The following is a 22,609-nucleotide window of genomic DNA, read 5'->3' as shown; positions in this document are numbered from 1 at the left end:
TTCTCCTTTCCCTTCCTCTGGCTGGCAGAGGACGACAGGTGCAGAATGTTCCGGCCCCACCCCTCCCACGGTGGATTCTTGATTCATGAACCTTCCCACCATTGCCAAGCTTCGGGATGCCAGGCTGAGTAAAACCTGGGCTTCCACTGGGGCCGAGAAGGGAGGTAGACACATAACCAACCAATAGGAAAGTCGCAGATGCTCCAAGCCTCTTGGCGCCTGCTCCCTTGAGTATCTTCTAAGCCCTGTTTTCTGGAAAGGAGCTGGTGTTCCTCCTCTTCTCCCATGCCTGTGCCCTTTCACTTTCACTCTCTGTGGGCACCGCACCAGCCCACATCCCTGGACTCCGTGACGGTTGCTGAAGGGACCCTGCTGAGAGATTTTCTCTGCTGCACGGGGACCCTCCCAGGGCTTGAAGCCCCATGAGGTCGCTTCCCCACAGACTCCCAGAATCCGGAGTCTGAAGGCTGAGTCCAGAGCAAGCCACCGCCAGAGGTGACCATGCGTTGTGGGTGAAGGGAGCGAGTGGGGGTAGAGGGAGCCGAGGGCCTGGGTGTTTAGGAGGCGGGCAGCGAACTGGGGTCAGTGCACCCATAACCTCTGAAACTTAGTTTGTACCGTGAGTTCCTTTCTTTCTTTCTTTTTCTTTCTTTCTTTCTTTGGGCTGTACCCGTGGCCTAGGGAGGTTCCCAGGCTAGGGGTCTAAGTGGAGCTGTAGCCGCCGGCCAACACCACAGCCACAGCAACGCCAGATCCAAGCCATGCCTGCAACCTGCACCCCAGCTCATGGCAATGCCAGATCCTTAACCCACTGAGCAAGGCCAGGGATTGAACCCACAATCTCATAGTTCCTAGCTGGATTTGTTTCCGCTGCGCCACCGTGGGAACTCCTGGGTGGGGATTTTTATAGCTATGTTCTGGGTCTGCCCCTCAGGGTAGCAGTGGGTTACCTACACAGGCATGGGCTGGGGCTCCCATGGGCAAGCCCAGTAGAAGAGAATTAAAGACATGCCTTCTGGAGTTGCCCTGCTTGGTTGCTAGCTCTGCCTCACCTCGTTTTGAACCCTGGTACAAGTCACAGAGCCTCTCTGTGCCTCTATACAATGGTGCTGATCCCAGTGCCAACTTCAGAGTGATTGGGAGGGTTAATGAAAGCACTGAGAAGGGCGCCTGGCACATAGTATGTGGTTAATAACGTCAATATTGAAGAGAGAGCCGCAGGAACCTGAATCTGTATGAGCAGCTTCAAAGAGGATTCATTCATTCCCTACACCCTTGGGAGACACTGCTCCTGATATTAGCTCAAGCCCTTTTGAACGTCTTAATCCAGGGGTGAAGCATGGATGTGGGAGCCAGGGGCTTTGATTTACCTCCTGGCTGCTTCAAACCCTCTGTGGGACCTCGAGCCAGTTTCTTGCCTTCTCGGGGCCTCAGTTTGTGCCCATCTATGCAAAGGGGGAGCTTGGGTTGGTAACGTCTAAGGGCAGAACAAAGGTGGCTTGGACTCAGGGTTGGGCTGATTACCTCTCTGTTGTCTCTCGCCTTCCGCCCCCATCTCCTGAGAAGCCCTGCACTGACCTCATTCTCCTTCCCAGATTGTGAAATGTGTGCCCAGGAGGCTTTCCAGGCACAGAGAAGCCAGCTGGTGGAGCTCCTGGTCTCGGGGTCCCTCGAGGGCTTCGAGAGCATTCTGGACTGGCTGCTGTCCTGGGACGTCCTCTCCTGGGAAGACTACGAGGGCCTCAGCCTCCTGGGCCAGCCCCTCTCCCACTTGGCCAGGCGCCTTCTGGACACTGTCTGGAGTAAGGGTACGTGGGGCTGTGAGCAGCTCGTGGCGGCTGTGCGGGAGGCCCAGGCTGACAGCCAGCCCCCCGAACTTCCTGGCTGCTGGAACCCCCATTCACCCCACCCAGCCCGTGACCTGCAGAGTCACCGGCCAGCCGTTGTCAGAAGACTCTACAGTCACGTGGACGGCGTGTTGGAGCGGACGCAGGAGCAGGGTTTCATCAGTCGGTACGAATGTGATGAAATCAGGCGACCCATCTTCACGTCATGCCAGCGGGTAAGACACTTCCTCTGGGCGCATCAGAATTCACAGGAAAAGCTGTGAAATCAAGTTTCAGTTGAAACTCTCCATCCTTAAGCAGTCCCGTCTCAGATGCCTCATCAGTGAGATCCTTGAGAATTCAGCGAGGGGAACTGTGTACCTCTTAGTACCAGGTCTAGCTTAGAGTAAGCTTTCATTAATGCTACTGTGGGCTACTGGCAGTTCGCAGTGTTATTCCGTGCTTGTACACTTTCACTGCCGTCTGCTTTAAATTAACAACTCAACAGATCATAAACAGTCATTAAATTAAATCTGTGTTTAATAACGAATATAGCACACTATGGACTAATAGAATTTAAATGCCCACATAGGGTTTCTTTTTTATCTTTTTTTTTCTTTTTAGGTCCACACCCATGGTATATGGAGGTTCCCAGGCTAGGGGTTGAATGGGAGCTCCAGCTGCCGGCCTACACCAGAGCCACAGCAATGCAGGATCCTAGCTGTGTCTGCGACCTACACCCCAGCTCACAGCAACGCCAGATCCTTAACCCACTGAGCGAAGCCAGGGATCAAACCTGCAACCTTAGGGTTCCTAGTCGGATTTATTTCCGCTGCACTACGATGGGAACTCCCAAGGATTTCTTACATTAAATTGCATTAGCTCGTAGACATTCAGAGTTGGCATATGACTATCTCGAAAGATGCTATTCCGAGAGTTCCCACCATGGCGCGCAAATGGAATCGGCTGTGTCTTTGGAGCCCTGGGATGCAGGTTCAATCCCCAGACTAGCATAGTGGGTTAGGATCCAGTGTTGCCACAGTGCAGCAGAGGTCACAACTGCAGCTTGGATCCATATACCTTGGGGTGGCCCAAAAAAATAAAGATGACTTTCTATGAGTTCTCTAGTGGCTCAGTGGTTAAGGATTCAGCATTGTCACTACAGTGGCTTGGGTTCAATCCTTGGCCCAGGAACTTCTGTATGGCTGCCGTGGTTGTGGTCTAAACAAATAAATAAACATGCCATTCAACAAGAACAGAAAGTTATCTTTTCAGTACTTTTGAAACCCTTTGTTTTATTTTCCCCCAAAGGTGAACATCAGGCAGGCCTCCTGTGTTGCAGAACCGTCACTAACATCCCACTTTATGGATTGGCAAACTGAGTCCCAGAAAAGTGGTTTGAAAAAGCTCACAGTAGTTCCCATCGTGGTGCATTGGAAATGAATCCATCTAGGAACTATGAGGTTGTGGGTTTGATCCCTGGCCCTGCTCAGCAAGTTAAAGATCTGGCATTACCGTGAGCTGTGGTGTAGGTTGCAGACAGGACTCGGATCTACAATTGCCATGGCTGTGGTGTAGGCCGGCAGCTGTAGCTCCTATTCGACCCCTAGCCTGGAAACCTCCACATGCCTCGGGTGCAGCCCTAAGAACAAAAAGTTAAAAAAAAAAAAAAAAGCTCACAGTGCTTAATAAGAGAACCAGTGCTGGATGAAGTGCTTTGACTAATTCATTCATCATCCATTCATTCATTTATTCAACCAGAATCTATTTTGATGCCCACTACATGCCAGGTTCTGACTTCAAGCTTATTGTGCTGAGAGCCTTGTACATAGGAGGCACCTCAAGAAATACTTAGTGATGAAATACATGAATCATTGAATAAATGAATGAATTTGAATTACATTGTTGGGGGACTTTCTGGTTTTTATTTTTGTCTGTATGGAAGGCCGTTTTAAAAGTGATTCAAAGTGGCCAGTACCACAGAGCAGACAGGGTGTGGTCCCTTCTCACTAGTGCCCCTGAAACCTGCAGCTGTGCCTGAGTGCCAGCTCCCTGAACCTGGCCCCGTGGGGATTACAGAAGACATGTCAGTTATTCTACCTGTTTTGATGTCTTTTGTGATCTGCTGGGGAGGCTCAAATTACCCCACATGGAAAATTACAGGATTGTGCTTATCATCTTTCTTCTTAAAAAAATTAAGGTACAGGAGTTCCCATTGTGGCTCAGCAGAAATGAATCCACCTGGTATCCATGAGGACTCAGGTTTGAACCCTGGCCCTATGCCATGGGTGTGGACCTAAAAAGAAAAAAAAATTAAGGTACAGTTTATGTACAATATTATGTGCTTGTCACTTTTTTTTTTTTTTTTTTTTTAGGGCTGCACCGGGGCATATGGAAGTTCTCAGGCTTGGGGTCAAGTTGGAGCTGCAACTGCTGGCCTAGCCACAGCCACAGCAATACCAGATCTGAGCCTCGTCTGTGACCTATGCCACAGCTCATGGAAATGCCGGATCCCCAACCCCCTGAGCGAGGCCAGGGATCGAACCTGCATCCTCATGAATACTAGTTGGAGTCATTTCCGCTGTACACAACGGGAACTTCCTGTATTGACTTCTTTAAACACATCTTGTTGATTGGATGCTCTTCTGACCTTTTACTGTGATGGCAGAGAGTGACCCATGGCACTGTGACCAGTAGAAGCCTTCCCACACTTCTCCATCCGCCTTTCTGGAAAAATAATGATTTTTGCTTTCCCCGCAGGCAAGAAGGCTCCTCGATCTTGCTGCTGTGAAGGCGAATGGGTTGGCTGCCTTCCTTCTACAGTGTGTTCAGGAATTACCCATCCCAGTGGCCCTGCCTTTTGAAGGTATATACATATTCTTCTAAGCTCATCAGAAAGGAAAAGAGGAGTTCCCGTCCTGGCTCAGTGGTTAACGCATCCCACTGGGAACCATGAGGTTGGGGGTTTGATCCCTGGCCTCGCTCAGTGAGTTAAGGATCCAGTGTTGCCGTGAGCTGTGGTGTAGGTCGCAGACTCAGCTCGGATCCCGCATTGCTGTGGCTGTAACATAGGCCAGTGGCTACAGCTCTGCTTAGACTTCTAGCATGGGAACCTCTGTATGTCTCGGGTGTGGCCCTAGAAAAAGACAAAAAAAAAAAAAAAGAAAGGAAAAGAAAGGCTGTTTCAAATTCATTCAGTTCGTGGTGAAGACCACCAAGAACTCCTGTCAGTTAGAATCCCCCTAAGACTCACTGTCCTGATTTTGAGGATAATGCCACCACCGTCTCATTGGGCTTTGGGGAGGATTAGCAGGATTCATGCGTGTAGTGTTGGGGTTTGCTTGTACTTCTTTCTACACTGCGGAGTGATCACCAGAGCTACTGAGGACTGAGGGCTAAAGCAGGTGTTCCTTACTAGCCACACTCATGGTCTGTTCTGGAAAACTGCAGATACACTTCTTTGTGTGGCCACTCCCATGGCATATGGAAGTTCCCAGGCCAGGGATCTAAGCCGAGCCACAGCAGCGACAAGAGCCCCTGCAGTGACATCCCTGGATCCTTAACCTGCTGTGCCACAAGGGAACTCCTGGAAACACTTTTTGATGGCTGGTGTCTTTTTTTTTTTTTTTTTCTTACTCAATGGCTTGTATTACATTTATAGTTTACGATGATCATCACAACCCAATTTTATACCAATGGCTGGGATCTCTTGATCTCTGCAGTTTAGCTACTCACCATCAGAATCGCTGGAGCCAGTGGATTTAGATAATGCCGTGTCTCTCATTTCACCTGGTCACCAACCCAACTCAGGAATGGGAGAGGCTTGGAGATCCCAGGCAGCCTGCCAAGTGCTTTGTTTATCATACCTGCCCTTTTAAGAACCCTGAGAAGGAGGTATTCTTGTCTCTATTTTACAGATGTGGCAACTGGGGCAGGGGGGTTAAGTGACGAGGTAGGGGAGGATGGGTTTGGTTTTATACCATCTGCACCTATTGTTTCTCTCTCTTTTTTTTTTTTTAAATATTAGTCTTTTTATTTTATTTTATTATTTTTGGCTGCACCCATGACATATGGAAGTTCCCAGGCCAGGGATCAAATTCAAGCCACAACTCAACCTATGCCACAGATGCGTGAATGCCAGATTTTTTTTTTTTTTTTTTTTTGTCTTTTTGCTATTTCTTGGGCCGCTCCAGTGGCATATGGAGGTTCCCCGGCTAGGGGTCGAATCGGAGCTGTAGCCACCGGCCTACGCCAGAGCCACAGGAACGCGGGATCCGAGCTGCGTCTGCAAACTACACCACAGCTCACAGCAACGCCGGCTCGTTAACCCACTGAGCAAGGGCAGGGACCGAACCCGCAACCTCATGGTTCCTAGTCTGATTCGTTGACCACTGCGCCACGACGGGAACTCCGTATTGTTTCTCTTTTTTTGCGGGAGAGGGAAGAGATGATCCATTGTAAAGAGAGGATGCAAACCCCCAGTGTCTTGTTCTTACTGAAGGCAAAGCTCATTGGCACCAAAGGCCCCTGAACTGTACATGGTGCTGGCAGATGCCTTTATCACCCTGGACCTAGGCGCATGGGCAGGGAGCAAGCCTGTGGGAAGGGCACCTGGGAGCCCGTGCTTGGCCCCCTGGGCGTGCATGCCCTTCACCTGAGAACGGAACACAGACGCTGGTGAGTGATGGGCATGCACCGCCCAGAGCGTGGTGCTCAGCTTGGCCCTTGGTTAATGTTTGGTGTTGATATCACCAAGCACGGCTGGCTGTCCGTGCCTGGTAGTGTTATACCATGGTGCAAGGTTCCCAAAGATGATGCTTCCAAAAGTGATGATTGACATGTATTTGGTTTTTTTGGTTTGTTTTTGTTTTTTAGGGCCACACCTGCAGAATATGGAGATTCCCAGGCTAGAGGTCGAATCGGAGCTACAGCTGCCGGCCTACACCACAGCTCACGACAACGCCAGATCCTTAACCCACTGAGCAAGGCCAGGGATCAAACCTGCAATCTCATGGTTCCTAGTTGGATTTGTTTCTGCTGCGCCACGATGGGGACTCTGACGTGTGTTTGTTTTTGAAATTAGAGATTTTTTTTTTCCTGGAGAATTTTGATATGTCAGTGGCAGCCTGAACAACTGCATGGGTATGAGGATAATGGATATTTTATGATCTCTATTCAGTGCACCTTGTTTATCCAGATGCCATTAAGAGCAATGATAATCATCAGCTTTGGGAACAGAAGAAGAAACGCAATCACAGGGCATGTCCTTCGGACGACCATAAATATAGCTCCAGTGTGCTAGGAGTGCCCTGTGAGTGTTATGTTTTAGGGAGTTCCTGTTGTGGCTCAGCGGGATAACAACCCAACATAGTCTCCATGAGGATGCAGGTTCGATCCCTGGCCTTGCTCAGTGGGTTAAGGATCTGGCATTGCCACAAGTGGCGGCAAAGCTCGCAGATTCAGCTCAGATCTGGTGTTGCTGTGGCTGTGGCTGTGGCGTGGCTGGCAGCTGCAGCTCCCATATGACCCCAAGCCTGGGAAATTCCGTAAGCTGCAGCCCTCAAAAAAAAAAAAAAAAAAAAAAAAGGTTACCCGTTAGCTGAGAGCAAAAGGGTGGTTACCTGGCTGGAGGCAATGAGGCTGTGATGCTCTGAGGTCCTGCTGCCCCGCGACTCTGGACCATCCCTTCTCCATTTCCTCTAAAGAGAATACGCCCGGACACAGGGAGTGGTTTGCGCCTGTTGGTTTTCAGGTGACAAAGGAAAAACAGCAGCCTTGCGGACACATCCTATATAAGAGAACTTCTATTGTCGAGGATTGTGGAAGTGGATCTTGAGCAGGGCGTCTAATCCAAGTGCTTGATCCAGGCGCCCCAGTGACCCTGAGACCACCCGCTGCTGGATCCGCCTGCAGGATCTGGGATAATCTTCCCATCTCATAGTCTTTAGTTTAATCATATCTGTCCAGTCCCCTTTGCAAGTAAGTTAAGCTATTCCCAGATCCTGAAAATCAGGCTATAGACATCTTGGAGGGGGTACTGTTATGCCTCCCACAGCCAATAATAAAATGAGATAAACACCATTTTGTGAGGGTTACCCAGATGTCATCATTCTCCTAAACTCTATTTTATCTAATTTCTTTCTAAAACAATCCTTCAAGGTATGAATTATCTCCAATTTTTTTTTTTCTATTTTTGGGCCACTCCCATGGCATATGGAAGTTCCTAGGCTAAGGGTTGAATCAGAGCTGCAGCTGCTGGCCTGTGCCACAGCCATAGCAATGTGGGATCCAAGCTGCATCTGTAAACTATACCGCAGCTCACAGCAACACCGGATTCTTAACCCACTGATGGAGGCCAGGGATTGAACCCTCATCCTCATGGATACTAGTTGGGTTCTTTTTTTTTGTGTGTGTGCTTTTTAGGGCCACACTTGCGGCATGTTGAGGTTCCCAGGTTAGGGATTCAATCAGAGCCATAGCTGCTGGCCTACGCCACAGCCACAGCAGCATAGGATCCGAGCCATGTCTGCGACCTACACCACAGCTCACAGCGACACGGGATCCTCAACCCACTGAGCAAGGCCAGGGATCGGACCTGCATCCTCATGGATGCTAGTCAGATTTGTTAACCACTGAGCAGCAGCGGGAACTCCACTAGTTGGGTTCTTAACCCTCTGAGCCACAATGGGAACTCCAATTGTCTCCAGTTTTAGAGATAAGAATACTGTGGTCAGAAAGGCTGAGTGACTTTCCCAAGTTGATGGTGGACCCAGATTTCAAACTCAGGTGTATCTGGATTCAGAAACTGGACTCTTAAGCCCTTAAACTTTCTATTTCCCTCTAGAAAGAACAACCAAGGCTGAGGAGTCAAGGGATTTGTCTAAGGCTACCAAACCAATATGGCGGGTCAGGCATCAGAATGTGGGGCTCCGGACCCCAGCCCGTTGCTCCTTCCCATTTTCCTCAGCTCTTTCCAGTGTCAGTAAATAATAAATGTGCTAGGTAATACTTTTTGAGCACTTTGTGTTAGACACCCAACAAAGCACTAGACAGGCATTATCTTCATTGATTCATGTTTTTGTTTTTGTTTTCCCTTTTCTAGGGCCACTCCCACAACATATGGAGGTTCCCAGGCTAGGGGTCGAATCGGAGCTGTAGCCGCCAGCCTACACCACAGCCACAGCAACTTGGGATCTGAGCCTCGCCTGCGACCTAAACCACAGCTCACGGCAAGGCTGGATCCTTAACCCACTAAGCAAGGCCAGGGATCGAACCTGCCACCTCATGGTTCCCAGTCGGATTCATTAGCCACTGAGCCAGGCTAACGAATTTATTTTTTTTACATGGGTCCCTACCTGTGTAAGGTAGGGACCACTGCTTCTCCCATTTCACAGGGGAGAAAACTGAGTCCTAGAAAGGTTTTCCTGACCAATCTCAAAGTCCAGAGCTTGTGAGTGGAGAGCCAGGACGGGAGCCACTGGCCATTCTCGCCCGGTGCAACATCCCATACCACTGGGCAACCCACCCTCTGGTTGGGTCCCATCTTCCTTGTTCCAACCTTATTTGTTTCTTCTTCTGTCTTCCAGATGCTGCCTGTAAGAAGTACATGTCCAAGCTGAGGACCACAGTTTCAGCTCAGTCTCGTTTCCTGAGCACCTACGATGGGGCAGAGAATCTTTGCCTAGAAGAAATATATACAGAGAATGTTCTGGAGGTCCGGACAGAGGGGGGCATGACTGGACCTCCGCAGCAGAGCCCTGCCACCCTGAGCCTAGGGGAGCTCTTCAGCCCTCAAGGCCACCTCAACAAGGATGCGGACACCGTGCTGGTGGTGGGTGAGGCAGGCAGTGGCAAGAGCACCCTCCTGCAGCAGGTGCATCTGCTGTGGGCTTCAGGGCAGGCCTTCCAGGAATTTCTCTTCGTCTTCCCATTCAGCTGCCGGCAGCTGCAGTGCCTGGCAAAATCTCTGTCCCTGCAGACGCTGCTCTTTGAACACTGTTGTTGGCCTGACCGTGGCCAGCAGGACGTCTTTCAGGTCCTCCTTGACCACCCCGAGCGCATCCTCTTAACTTTCGATGGTTTTGACGAGTTCAGGTTCAGGTTCACGGATCACGAGCGTCACTGCTGTCCGACGGCCCCCACATCTGTCCAGAGTCTCCTCTTCAACCTCCTGCAGGGCAACCTGCTCAAGAATGCCCGCAAGGTGCTGACCAGCCGACCGGACGCGGTGTCCGCGAGCCTCCGGAAGCACGTGCGCTCAGAACTCAGCCTCAAGGGTTTCTCAGAAGAGGGCATTGAACTGTACCTGCGGAAGTGCCATCGCGAGCCTGGCGTGGCCGACCGCCTCATCTGCCTGCTCAGAGCCACCTCGGCCCTGCATGGTCTGTGCCACCTGCCTGTCTTCTCGTGGATGGTGTCCAAATGCCACCAGGAACTGTTGCTGCAGGGCAGGGGGTCCCCGAAGACCACCACGGACATGTACCTGCTGATCCTGCAGCATTTTCTGCTGCGTGCCTCCCCTCTAGACTCAGCCGCCCAGCATCTGGGACCTGACCTGCTTCGGGGGAGCCTCCCCACCCTGCTGCATCTCGGTCACCTGGCTCTCTGGGGCCTGGGCACGTGCTGCTACGTGTTCTCAGCCGAGCAGCTGCAGGCAGCACACGTCGACAGTGAGGCTGTTTCTCTTGGCTTCCTGGTTCGTGCCAAGAGCGTTGTGCCCGGAGGTACCCCCCCACTGGAATTCCTGCACGTCACATTCCAGTGCTTTTTTGCCGCATTCTACCTCGCCCTCAGTGCTGACGTGCCACCGTCATCCCTCAGACACCTCTTCCATGGTCACCGACCCGGCAGCTCGCCACTGGCCAAGGTGCTGCCCAAACTGTGTGTGCGGGGCTCAGGCTGCAAGAAAGGCAGCGTGGCCCATTTGCTACAGGAGGCCGAGCCGCACAACCTCCAGATCACGGCGGCCTTCCTGGCAGGGCTGTTGTCCCAGGAGCACCGGGGTCTGCTAGCCGAGTGCCAGGTGTCTGAGAAGGCTCTGCTCCAGCGCCAGGCCTGTGCCCGGTGGTGTCTGGCCCGCAGCCTCCATAAGCACTTCCGCTCCATCCCACCAGCCGTCCCAGGTGAGGTCAAGAGCATGCATGCCATGCCTGGCTTCATCTGGCTCATCCGCAGCCTGTACGAGATGCAGGAGGAACGACTGGCCCGGGACGCCGTGAGTAGGCTGAACGTCGGGCACCTCAAGCTGACTTTCTGCAGCGTGGGCCCTGCTGAGTGCGCTGCCCTGGCCTTCGTGCTGCGGCACCTCCGGTGGCCCGTGGCCCTGCAGCTGGACCACAACTCTGTGGGCGACATTGGCGTGGAGCAGCTGCTGCCTTGTCTCAACGTCTGCAAGGCTCTTTAGTGAGTGTTGCTGGGCGAGGCTGGTTGGGCATGGTGGGAATGGCACCAGCGGGGTACAGGTGCAGGAGCCCCCTGCTAGCCAGGGTCCAGGCCCAGCCCCAGCCCTGCTGCCCTTTCTGTGCAACCCCAGCCAGGTCCCTTCCCCAGGCTGGGCCTTAGTTTTAACACACGCTCACAATAGCGTGACTGGCCCGTGTGCCAGGCACTGCGTTACCCACTTCCCAGAATTACCTCCTTTCATTCCCATGACCACCCCGGGTTGTAGGCAAGGATGTTATTATCCCCATTGTCTCCAATATGAGGCTCAGAGAAGCGAGGTAACGTCTCCAGGGTCACACAGGACATGGCAGAGCTGGGATTCACAAATCCCATCTTTCTGGCGTCAAGTCTCAGAAAGACGAGAACAGTCTGCTCTTGGTGCTCAGACCCCAACAAGCAACCTGTGTCTGGATGGGCACCATGGCTACCTGGAAGTCACAGGCAACGTTTTGTGTAATATGTGTTTGTATTAGGAACTAACCCCAAGTCAGAGGTGACTTGTGCCCCATGAGAGACTTTGTTTATGTATTTATTTTTGGCTGCACCTGTTGCATGGTGGACGTTCCCAGGCCAGGGATCCAACCTGTGCCACAGCAGTGACCCAACTTGCTGCAGTGACAAGCTGGAGTCTTAACCCGCTGTGCCACAAGAGAACTCCTACTTTATGTCTTTAAATTAATTCATTGATTTTAAAGTACAGTTTATTTACAATATCGTATTAGTTTCAGGTGTACAGCAATGTGATTGGGTTATACATATAGGATACATATATATGTATGTGTATATCTGTATCTTTTTATTCCTTTCCATTATAGTTTGTTACAAGATACTGAATGTAGTTCCTTGCGGTATACAGTAAACCCTTGTTGTTTGTTTATTTTATATATGGCAGCGAATACCTGTTCATCCCATACTCCCATGAGAGACTTTAAAATCCCAATGAGGGAGTTCCTATTGTGGCTCAGGGGTAACGAATCCGACTAGTATCCACAAGGACGTGGGTTCGATCCCTGGCCCTGCCCAGTGGGTTAAGGATCTGTCGTTGTTGTGAGCTGTGGTTTAGGTCGCAGACGTGGCTTGGATCTGGTGTTTCTGTGGCTGTGGCATAGGCTGGCGGCTGCAGCTCCAATTTGATTTGACCCCTAGCCTGGGAACTTCCATATGCCGTGGGTATGGCCCTAAAAAGACCGAAAAAAGAAAAAAGAAAATCCCAATGAGATGGAAATTTTGAGCCCCAAGAGATAGAAAGTGGCTGCTGAGATTCGCCTGCATTTTTTATTCCTTATGTAGGGCAGAGATTTTGGCCCAGCCCTCACTGCTTTCAGGCCCTGCCTGAAGGTATAAGCTTTCTGGCTTAGGAACGTCTGTGCCCTGGCACTCGTGGGCCTCTCCACTTCTTGGGCCACAGGAAGGCAGAGGACGTGCCCAAGTCTGGAGGCTGGGATGCTGCAGGCTCCCCATCTTCCCATTTGGCCTTGAAAGGGGATGTCCTGCTCCCTGTTTTAAACTTCTGAGAAAGCAGAAGTCAAAGCTTAAAGTTGAGGTCTATTTATTGCCTCCCCAGGGCTTTTGATCTACCCCAGGTGACCTTATTTGACCCTGAGCAAGGGGCACATCTCTCCTTGACTGTATTAGGGTGACATACCTTCTCTGGGCCACAGCAGCCTTTGTTATCCCTTACATAGGAACCGTGGTCATCAGTTTATAAATACAACGATGTAAAATACAACATACCAGAGAGGGTTACATCTCTGTATATGATGTATAGTTAACATAGGTGATAAACATGAATATATAGGAAGGAAGCTGATGAAGCACTTAAATTGGGTGATTTGAGGAAAGTTTAATAAAGAGACTGTTTAGGGAGTTCCCACTGTGGCTCAGTGGTAACTAAGCTGACTAGTATTCATGATGACATGGGTTCGATCCCTGGCCTTGCTCTGTGGGTTAAGGATCTAGCATTGCCATGAGCTGTGGTGTATGTTGAGATGCGGATCTGGTGTTCCTCTGGCTGTGGTGTAGGCTGGCAGCTGCAGCTTCGATTCGACCCCTAGCCTGGGAACTTCCTTATGCTGGAGGTGCGGCCCTAAATAGCAAAAAATAAATAAAATAAAATAAAAACAAAGAAACTTTTTAAAAAAGCTTGGGCAGGTAGTTGCCATTGTGGCTCAGCAATAATGAACTGGACTAGTATCCATGACAACGCAGGTTTGATCCCTGGCCTTGCTCAGCGGGTTAAGGATCTGGCTTTGCCATGAGCTGCAGTGTAGGTCACAGAGGTGGCTCGGATCCCTCATTGCTGTGGCTGTGGTGTAGGCTGGCTGTTGTAGCTCCGACGTGCCCCCTAGCCTGCGAACTTCCATGTGCTGCAGGTGCTGCCCTAAAAAAAGAAAAAGAGAAAAAAAAAAAAAGAAAAGCTTAGGCGGGAGTTAGGAAGAGCAGAAAGGGGTGGTGCAGGGTCCTTGGCTAGTGACCACGGGGATGGGGGAGGGACACGGCTGTCGGCCCCTTAGGTCCGATGGAGCGGGGGTGGGCAAGTGGCTACTGGCTGAGAGGAGGGTGTGGAGCGGGCTGCGGGAAAGGACTGAGGCCACAGCAGCCGAGAAGGGCGAGGTCTGGGGGGTAAGCCTGGCCCTTCCTCTCCTCCCCGCTCTGGCCTTAACCCACAGGGAGCCAGAGCAGGGTGTTTCTGCAGGTGCCTTCCCGGGAATCCGCCCCCAGGACTGAAAGCCAGATGGAGAGGTGGGAGGGTGAGTCTTACCTGGTGGAGGAAGATGGCAGCACAGAACTCCAGTTCCCTAGGAAGGAGGATTCAGGATCTTTTCTTTCTTTTGTTAAATCAAATTTATTTTTTATTAGGGTATAGTTGATTTACAGGGTTGGGTCAATTTCTGCTGTACAGCATAGTGACCCAGTCTCACACACACACACACACACACACACACACACACACACACACACACACACACACACACACACATTCTCTTTGTCATATTATCTTCCATCATGGTCTGTCTCAAGCAACTGGATGTAGTTCCCTGGGCTGTGCAGTAGGACCTCATTGCTTCTCCATACTAAATGTAAGTTTGTGAGAATCATGATATTTTCAGGCGGGAATTCCAAGACCTGTCTGTAGGAGCTCTTTTCCTGACAGATATATGCATGTGCATTTTTCTGGACAATGGACCTGTAGTTCTCAAAGGGTCCTTGAACCCCAAGAGGTCAGGATCCACTGGCCTGGGTGATCCTCATAGGTAGATCCCTGGACTGGATGGATCCCTTCTTCCAGGCTGGGAAGGCCCATGTGACCCCCTCAGTCTGTGGAAGGAGGCTGTGTTTTCTGTTTTATGGGGTTTTTTGGGCCACATCCTAGGTGTGCAGAAGTCCCTGGGTCAGGGATTGAACCTGTACCGGGGCAGTGACCCGAGCCACAGCAGTGACAATGCCAGATCTTTGATCACTAGCTACCGAGACACTCCCAGGAATCTGTGTTTTTAATCTAGCGATTCTGATAACAAGCGGTTAGAGGCCACACCATGAAGACTGCTGTTCTGTGGGAACCAGCTTGATTTTCCATCAGCAGTGAAAGTCCCTGTGTTGCTCTGCATGGTTCTCTGCACACACTTAGTGCTGAAACCACCATCGCCACGGGGGAGGGGCACATACCGTGAGGTTGCTGCGTGGGCATTTCCTGTGTGAGAGAGACAGAGACAGACCGAGAGAAAGAGACAGAGACAGGGAGGGGGCGAAGAGAGAGAAAGAACTAGGAAGAGAAAGAGAGCGGGGTTTCTCTCCCACGGCGCCAGGCTGCATTTCTCCCACTTGAAATGTTTCCATGCCAACAGAAACCCTTGGGCTTCAAGAAGCCCCATACACAGAGCGCCCGGATGCATGTCAGTTTCTTCAGACCCTGGTTCTGGCTCTAGGGCGATGGCTTTCAAAGTCTTTGGACTGTTACCCACCAGGAGAGAGGGTGCGAACAGACACGCAGGCGTGTCAACCTGAAATTTCACGAAATGACTTTCTCTCCTTAACTCCGATACACGCTGCTCTCTTTTTCCTTCCTGTTCTTTTTGCCAATTTAAAAATACTGCTCCAGGAGTTCCCATCATGGCTCAGTGGTTAACGAATCCGACTAGGAACCATGAGGTTGCGGGTTCGATCCCTGGCCTCGATCAGCGGGTCAAGGATATGGCGCTGTGGTGTAGGTTGTAGATACGGCTCAGATCCCGCGTTGCTGTGGCTCTGGTGTAGGCCAGTGGCTACAGCTCCGATTGGACCCCTAGCCTGGGAATCTCCATGTGCCATGGGAGGGGCCCTGGATATAGCAAAAAGACAAAATAAATAAATAAATAAATAAATAATAAGAAAAATGAAAATACTGCTCCAAACCTTCAAAAGTGACATCACGACTCACCAGTGCATGAAATCTGACCTTGAACCCAGAGCAGGACAGAAGGGAGAGGCCCTACGATGTTGTGGTTAAGAGTGGGCACTGGAGCCAGAACACCAGACCCTGATCCTTGAGGTGCTGTGCAACCTTGGTGAAGTCGCCTCCTTGCTGGGTCTCTCTGATGGACCTCATCGTAGTACCTACTGCATGGGCTGTGAAGATTAAATGTCCTTATTCCTGCGAAGTGCTTAGGATAGCACTGGTATGCAAGATGCTCCTTACGAGCAGTGAGCAATCAGATTACAGGTAGCTTTTCCTATGTGCCAGATGCTCACAGGCCTTTTTGTGCCCTGTCTCTTTAAATCCTCACTACAGCCCAATGAGGTCAGTCGTACTAGAGGGACCAGCAAATGGTGATGGCTGACCCGGATCAGGACTTCCTTTGAGGGCCTCCAGAGAGCCTCAAGTATTAACCTTTAAGTCAGGGCCTTCCAAGTTTGCCTGAAGATGCAGAATCATGGGCACAGTTATTAAAATACCCAGATCCCTGACCACTGCCCCACACATGAGGATGCACCAGCTCCAGGGGAGGGGCCTGAGAGTCTTTCAGGGACACTTTCAGATGATCCTGTGATCGGGCGAATTTGGGGAGTGCTGCCCCCAGAGGAGTGTCAAAAGGGACCTGTCAGAGGCTGGCCTGCAGGAGTGTTGACACTGGGCACATGCTGGTTTTCCAACGTTTTGTCTGCTCTTGTCTTTTTTTTTTTTTTTTTTTTAGGGGCTGCACCTGTGGCATATGGAGGTTCCCAGGCCAAGGGTCAAATCAGAGCTGTCACTCAGCAACGCCCGATCAAAGCTGCCTCTGCGACCTACACTCCAGCTTATGGCAATGCCAGATCCTTAACCTATTGATCGAGGCCAGGGATCGAACCCACATCCTCACGGATGCTAGTTGGGTTGGTTACTGCTGAGCCATGATGGGAACCCTTGGCTGCTCTTGTCTACCTCATTTTCCATCTGCTCACCCAGCCAGTGGTAACTACCCTGCCCCTTGGGGGTGGCCTGTCTAGCTCTCGCTGCTCCCTTGCCATGCAGCTACTCCTTCTCGAGGCTCATTCCCTTTGACAGAGCTGAAAAGAGTGCCTTGGATTAGGTAGTGCCTGGAGTTCCCATCCTGGCACGGTGGAAATGAATCTGACTAATATCCATGAGGATGCAGGTTTGATCCCTGGCTTTGCTCAGTGGGTTAAGGATTCGGCGTTACCATGAGCTGTAGTGTAGGTCACAGGTGCTTCTCGGATCCAGTGTTTCTGTGGCTATGGTGTAGGAACTTCTGTACGCCACAGGTACAGCCCTAAAAAGCAAAAAACAAAAAAGGATTAGGTAGTACCTTCCTGAAGATTCCTGTGTTCTTTAGTGGGGGCTCTGGTCCCCAGTTCCGGAATCCCCTGCAAAGCACATGATGTCAGCATCCTGGCCAGGCATGGGGGAGTCTCCACTTTTCTGAGGTGCTCTGTCCTTGCTGCATTTCCAGAAGCACAGAGGCTGGCACTTCTTGAGGTGGAGCAAAGTCACTTTGGGGGGTTTGTTGATTCTTTTCCCCTCTCTCATTGGCTCTGTCTTCAAATCTATTTGTTTTTTCTTTTATAGCTTGAGAGATAACAATATCTCAGACCGAGGCTTCTGCAAGCTCGTGGAACATGCTCTTCGCTGTGAGCAGCTGCAGAAGTTAGCGTAAGTCCGGCTGGGCCTCAGAGGCGGGCCCCATGTCCCCAGCTCACTCCAGGCCATGCCTTCTGGGCAGCCGCTGTGAGCAGGTGACAGGCTGGGGCAGGGGTGTTTGCACAGCTGGAGGGTGCAGGGGACTCCTGTCCTGAGGGGATGGGCCCCTCGGGGTTTGGGGGGTTCACTGGCCACTGTGCCTCGTCTCCATGTCTCCTCTCTCTTGGAACTTTCCAGTCTTTTCAACAACAAATTGACCGACGGCTGTGCTCACTCCATGGCCAGGCTCCTTGCATGCAAGAGGAACTTCTTGGCATTGAGGTGAGCCTGGGGCTTCCCTAGAGCTGAGTCAGTTTGGGCTGGTCTTGGCCCCACATGGACGCGTGATCTTCTGGCTGAACCCATGGGCAGCATCTCATTTTGAGCAGGGTGTCAGTGAAGTGACCCCCTCCCCCAGCCAACTCTGGACTCCACGCTGCTGAGGCTTCTTGCCTTTTGACCTTTAGCCTCCAGGGTTGCAAAGGGTTTGCAGGACCTTTTCCTTCCCTGCGTCTAAGAATGTCACCAGCTCTCTGGGGAAACTGAGTCCCTTGATGTGCATTGGGCACATGCTGGGAGGCGGGGAGGAATGCAGGGATCACTTGCCACTGCAGTGTGACAGCCAGTTGCCCAAAAGCTCCCAGAAGATCCTCTAACTGGTCGGCAGGTCCAGTCTGGGAAGTCTGCGCTTTTGCCGTTCCTCGCCCTCTCAGTCCCAACTGGAGTCTTTCTCCCATCTGACACCATCACGTTGCCCCTCCACCGGGTCCCTGGGTTGGCCCGGCTTCTCTTTCTCTCTAGGGTATTCTTGCCTTCTGGATTTATGAGGCAGTAAAAGAAGACTAAGTGAGGCATTGACTCTGTCTGTTCTTTCTACTGGCTGGGTTTGGGCAGAGGAGCTGCTATTTTTATTTATTTTTGTATAGTTATTATTATTATTATTATTTTCTCTTTTTTAAGGCCGCCCCTGCTGCATATGGAAGTTCCCGGGGTAGGGGTCGAACTGGAGCTACATCTGCCGGCCTATACCACAGCCACAGCAACGCCAGATCCCAGCAACATTTGTGACATATGCCATAGCTTGTGGCAATGCTGGATCCTTAACTCACTGAGCAAGGCCAGGGATCTAACCCACATCCTCAGGGACATGATATCAGGTTCTTAACCCACTGAGCCACAGTGGGAACTCCATATTATTATTATTTTTTTTAATGGCTGCACTTGCAGCATATGGAAGTTCCCAGGCCAGCGATTGTATCAGACCCATAGTTGCGACCTACAGCACAGGATCCTTTAGCCCACAGTGCGGGGCTGGGGATCAAAGCCACACCTCCACAGCGACAAGAGCCACTGCACATTCTTAACCCACTGCGCCCCAATGAGAACTCCAGCTGCCATTCCCTTTATTTATGTATTTTATTTTTTTTTTATTTTTTTATTTTTTTTGTCTTTTTGCTATTTCTTTGGGGCCGCTCCCATTGCATATGGAGGTTCCCAGGCTAGGGGTCCAATCGGAGCTGTAGCCACTAGCCTACACCAGAGCCATAGCAACGCGGGATCCAAGCCGTGTCTGCAACCTACACCACAGCTCACGGCAACGCTGGATCGTTAACCCACTGAGCAAGGGCAGGGACCGAACCCGCAACCTCATGGTTCCTAGTCGGATTCGTTAACCACTGCGCCACGATGGGAACTCCAATTTTATGTATTTTCTTATTTATCTATTTATTTTGGCCGCCCTGCAGCATATGCAATTCCCAGGCCAGGGATCCGATCCAAGCCACAGTTGCGACTTAAGTCACAAGCTTTGGTAACACTGGATCCTTAACCCCATGTGCTGGGGATCGAACCTGCGTCCCAGTGTTCCAGAGACAGGATCAATCCCATTGTGCTATAGCAGAAACTCCCCTGCTGCCCTTTTTAGATTGTTGAGCATGTAGTTCAGTCTCAGGGCTGCTGAGGCCAACACCAGAGGTGTCGCTCTGTACCAAGGACTTTCTGCTGCCATCACCGCCTCCTCCCCCAGACTCAGAAACCTGAGAGCATCAGCGGCCAGAACTGGGCTAGCCCAACCTCCAGGGAGGGCTGGAGGGCAGCAGAAAGGTGCTGCACCCAGCGCTCGAGGCCTGGGATTTTGGTTAATAGAGCATCATAGCGGCGAGCACAGGCCTCTGGAGCCAGACCCACCAAGCTTTGGATCCAGCGTCCCTGAGACTTGAACCCTCATTAGCTGTGTGACCTTGGGTCAGCCCGATAGCTCTGTGCCTCTGTTTTCCCTTCTATAAAATGGGGATAATAATTACAGGTACCTGCTAGGTTGTGGTGATGATTAAGCGCGTTAATATACATAAAAAGCTGGCACCCTATAGGGAGTGCGTTATACAGTAAGCCCAGTGCCTGAAAGATGGTGGGTAAGTTACCTAATTCTCAGCGTGTTTATCCTGTTGGTCCAGGCCTCCACACAAGGATTAGACGTGCAGCATCCTTGCTGGGAAAATGCCTGGGACTGGAAACTGGGGCAGGGAGCTGGGGAAGGCTAGAGAGCTGGCTGACAGCAATGCAGGTCTGACCCCGGGGAGCAAGAGAGGGAGGGAAGGAGGGCTGGGAAGAAGATCCTAGACCCCAGTCCAGTTCGGAGAGAGGACAGAAGGCTGTTGGCGAGCCCTCCAGCCAGCGAGCCCAGCCGAGGAGTCTCCTGTCCCCAGCCCGTGGGAAGTGGGGCCCTGGCACAGAGGGGACCTTGACCTTCCAGGCACAGCAGCTGGACCCTTAGTTACACAGGAAGGTGAGAGGCCTGGGAGGCTGCCCCACCCCTTCTGGAAGGGAACATGAGTCCTTGCCCTATGGGATCGTTGTCAGCCAGAGGGGCTTAAAGTGTATGAAAATTCTTTAAAAGATCAAACCGGGAGTTCCCATCATGGCTCAGGGGAAATGAACCTGACTGGCATCCATGAGGATGCAGGTTCTATCCCTGGCCTTGCTCAGTGGGTTAAGGATCGGCCATTGCCGTGAGCTGTGGTGTGGGTCGCAGATCCGGCTCGGATCTGGCGTTGCTGTGGTTGTGGCGTGGGCCAGCGGCTACAGTTCCAATTTGACCCCTAGGCTGGGAACCTCCATATGCTGCAGGTGCGGCCCTAAAAAGATAGGGGAAAAAAAAAAAACTGTATTATTATGCCAGGAGGCCTGGGGCTGGGGGTGAGAATTATGCGGACCTCCCTGAAACCCTCTGGAGTATCTGGGTTTTGCTGAAATCCCCTCCTTGACCCGTGCCCAAAGGCTTAGCAGGATCCCTTCCTGTCTCCCAGCCCCCAGGCCCTTTGGGAACAGGTAAATAGGTAAAAGCAGCCTGCAGGGGGCTGAGAAGGGAGCAGAAGGTGTATCAGGGACACACTCGCTCCCCTGGGGAATCCCACTTCTCTGGATGGGTTGCCTGTCGTGGCTCCTGCCACACTGCTTTGCAAAACAGGCCCTTCTGCTCTCCTCTCTCTTTGCTGGTGGAAAATAAAGGAGCATCGAGTGAGCTCCCTAAGCACAAACAGCACACACTGCATCTGCGAGTGGGAGCTGGAGGGCAGGTTCCTGTGTCCTGCAGAGAGGTCCTCAGAGCTTTCTGTCTAGGTCCTTCTTCCCCCACCGGCCCCAGGGCCTCGGAGCACTCGCAGTCCCCTGTCCTGCTCTCTTTCTCAGCCTCCTCTGTCTTCCCTTCCAGGCTGGGAAACAACCACTTCACTGCCGTGGGAGCCCAGGTGCTGGCCCAGGGACTCAGAGCCAACACCTCCCTGCAGTTCCTGGGGTAGGTAGGATTCTGGGGGTGCAGGGGTCGTGTGGGGGTGGGTGTGTGTGGCTGGTGAGGATTTAAGGGCAGGGGAAGCAAACTCTCCAGCCAGAAGGCCTCCAGAGGCTGTGGTGGGGAGAGCAAGGCAGGGAGAGAGTGGGCGGCCCTTGGCTGCCTCTGCCTTGCTTTTCACTTGATAAACAGGAAGCTCGGGATGTCAGCGCTGGGGGAGGGCCGTGCCCATGAGCAGTGGCAGGAAGCCCTCTAGTCCTTGAGGGTGTTGGGGCTTTGCTTCTCGTCTCTGTCTAGGCGGCGGCACCACCGTTGAATGCCATTGCCTGCCCCAGCCCAGACTGATTAAAGGAAATATCTAGATGTAGGATCCAGGATTCAGTCCTTTAAAAATTCCCCCTGATGTGCAGCCTGGGGTGAGAGCCAAGGAAAGAGAAGGAAGTGGGGAAGTTTGGACACTGGATCCGGGAGGGGAGGGGACTGCACTATGCCAGGTCCTTCAGAGCCCTTGCTGCCTGTAGAGCCATGCCAACCTGCCGGGGTGGGGGGTGGTCCCAGGGGCAGAGCCCTCCAGGGGGGCTTCCTCTACTGCAGGGCAGAGCAATCCCCCCCCCACCTGCCCCCCGGGGTTGTACCTGGCAGTCCCCTGCAGCCCTGTCCTGTCCTGTCTTGCTCTGGTGTAAACTAGGATCACTGGGGGTCTTAGAACCTAGGACTGTAGGAAGAGAGAATGACCTCAGGGCCCCGCTGTTCCAAGTCACCGAGCCTGCAAGCTGCTCGTGGGCTTCCTTTGAGCCCAGAGTGGGACTGTGCTGCTGGAGAAGTCAGTACCTTTTCCAAGACGCATTAGTAGCAGCGCAGTCTCTAGACAGGGATGGTCTCAGCCCCTCGAGCATCTCCTGGCTCGAAGTCTCATCTGGAATGTTTATCTTTCAACACGCATTTATTAAGGTACCTGTCTGGGCCAGCCCTGTGCCCAAACCCCTGAACCCCATCATATGATACAAACAAGTCTCGCACTTTTTTTCTTAACAATACATTACGGTGTTTTTCCATATCATGTGACCTCGTTGTTAAAGAATAGTTGCTTAGTGTTCCAGTGGTTGGATGTTGTGATCCGTTGAACTGGTTTCCCATCGGTGCACACTTTAGCTTGTTTCCACGGTGTTTTGGCTATTATAGTGTCGCATCTCTGAAGCACAGAGCAGGGCTCAGTAAATAGTTACCTAATGAGTGACAGTGCCACCGTCTCTGCTCACCTGTGCACCTACAAGCCAGCCTAACTTCCCACATAGAACACAATCGGGTCCCAAGATATGAGCTGGGCGCCACCTTTGAAAAGGGGTGTTTCCAGAATTCTCCTGTGGTGCAGCAGGTCAAGGATACGACATGGTCCCTGCA

The 22,609-nt window shown here is 51.8% G+C and overlaps 1 protein-coding gene across 1 annotated transcript in view; it reads left to right on the top strand.

The window, feature by feature from the left end:
• The first annotated feature begins 886 nt into the window (after window positions 1-886).
• The window catches only part of NOD2 (nucleotide binding oligomerization domain containing 2), a 36,730-nt gene continuing 15,007 nt past the window's right edge, over window positions 887-22,609 (top strand). Inside the window, 6 exon segments of the mRNA NM_001105295.2 lie at window positions 887-2,062; window positions 4,587-4,692; window positions 9,413-11,228; window positions 17,311-17,394; window positions 17,620-17,703; window positions 21,131-21,214. Coding sequence (NP_001098765.2) covers window positions 1,604-2,062; window positions 4,587-4,692; window positions 9,413-11,228; window positions 17,311-17,394; window positions 17,620-17,703; window positions 21,131-21,214 — 2,633 coding nt within the window. The 5' untranslated portion in view covers window positions 887-1,603.

The sequence above is a fragment of the Sus scrofa genome, chromosome 6, assembly GCF_054392235.1.
Source record: "Sus scrofa isolate SSC_HxYL_T2T_F1_AM1 chromosome 6, Sscrofa_HxYL_maternal_Yorkshire_Landrace_v2.0, whole genome shotgun sequence".
In the NCBI taxonomy this organism is placed as follows: domain Eukaryota; kingdom Metazoa; phylum Chordata; class Mammalia; order Artiodactyla; family Suidae; genus Sus; species Sus scrofa.
Note: the sequence above shows the minus strand (reverse complement) of the source record. Positions and strands in the feature narration are given on the sequence as shown.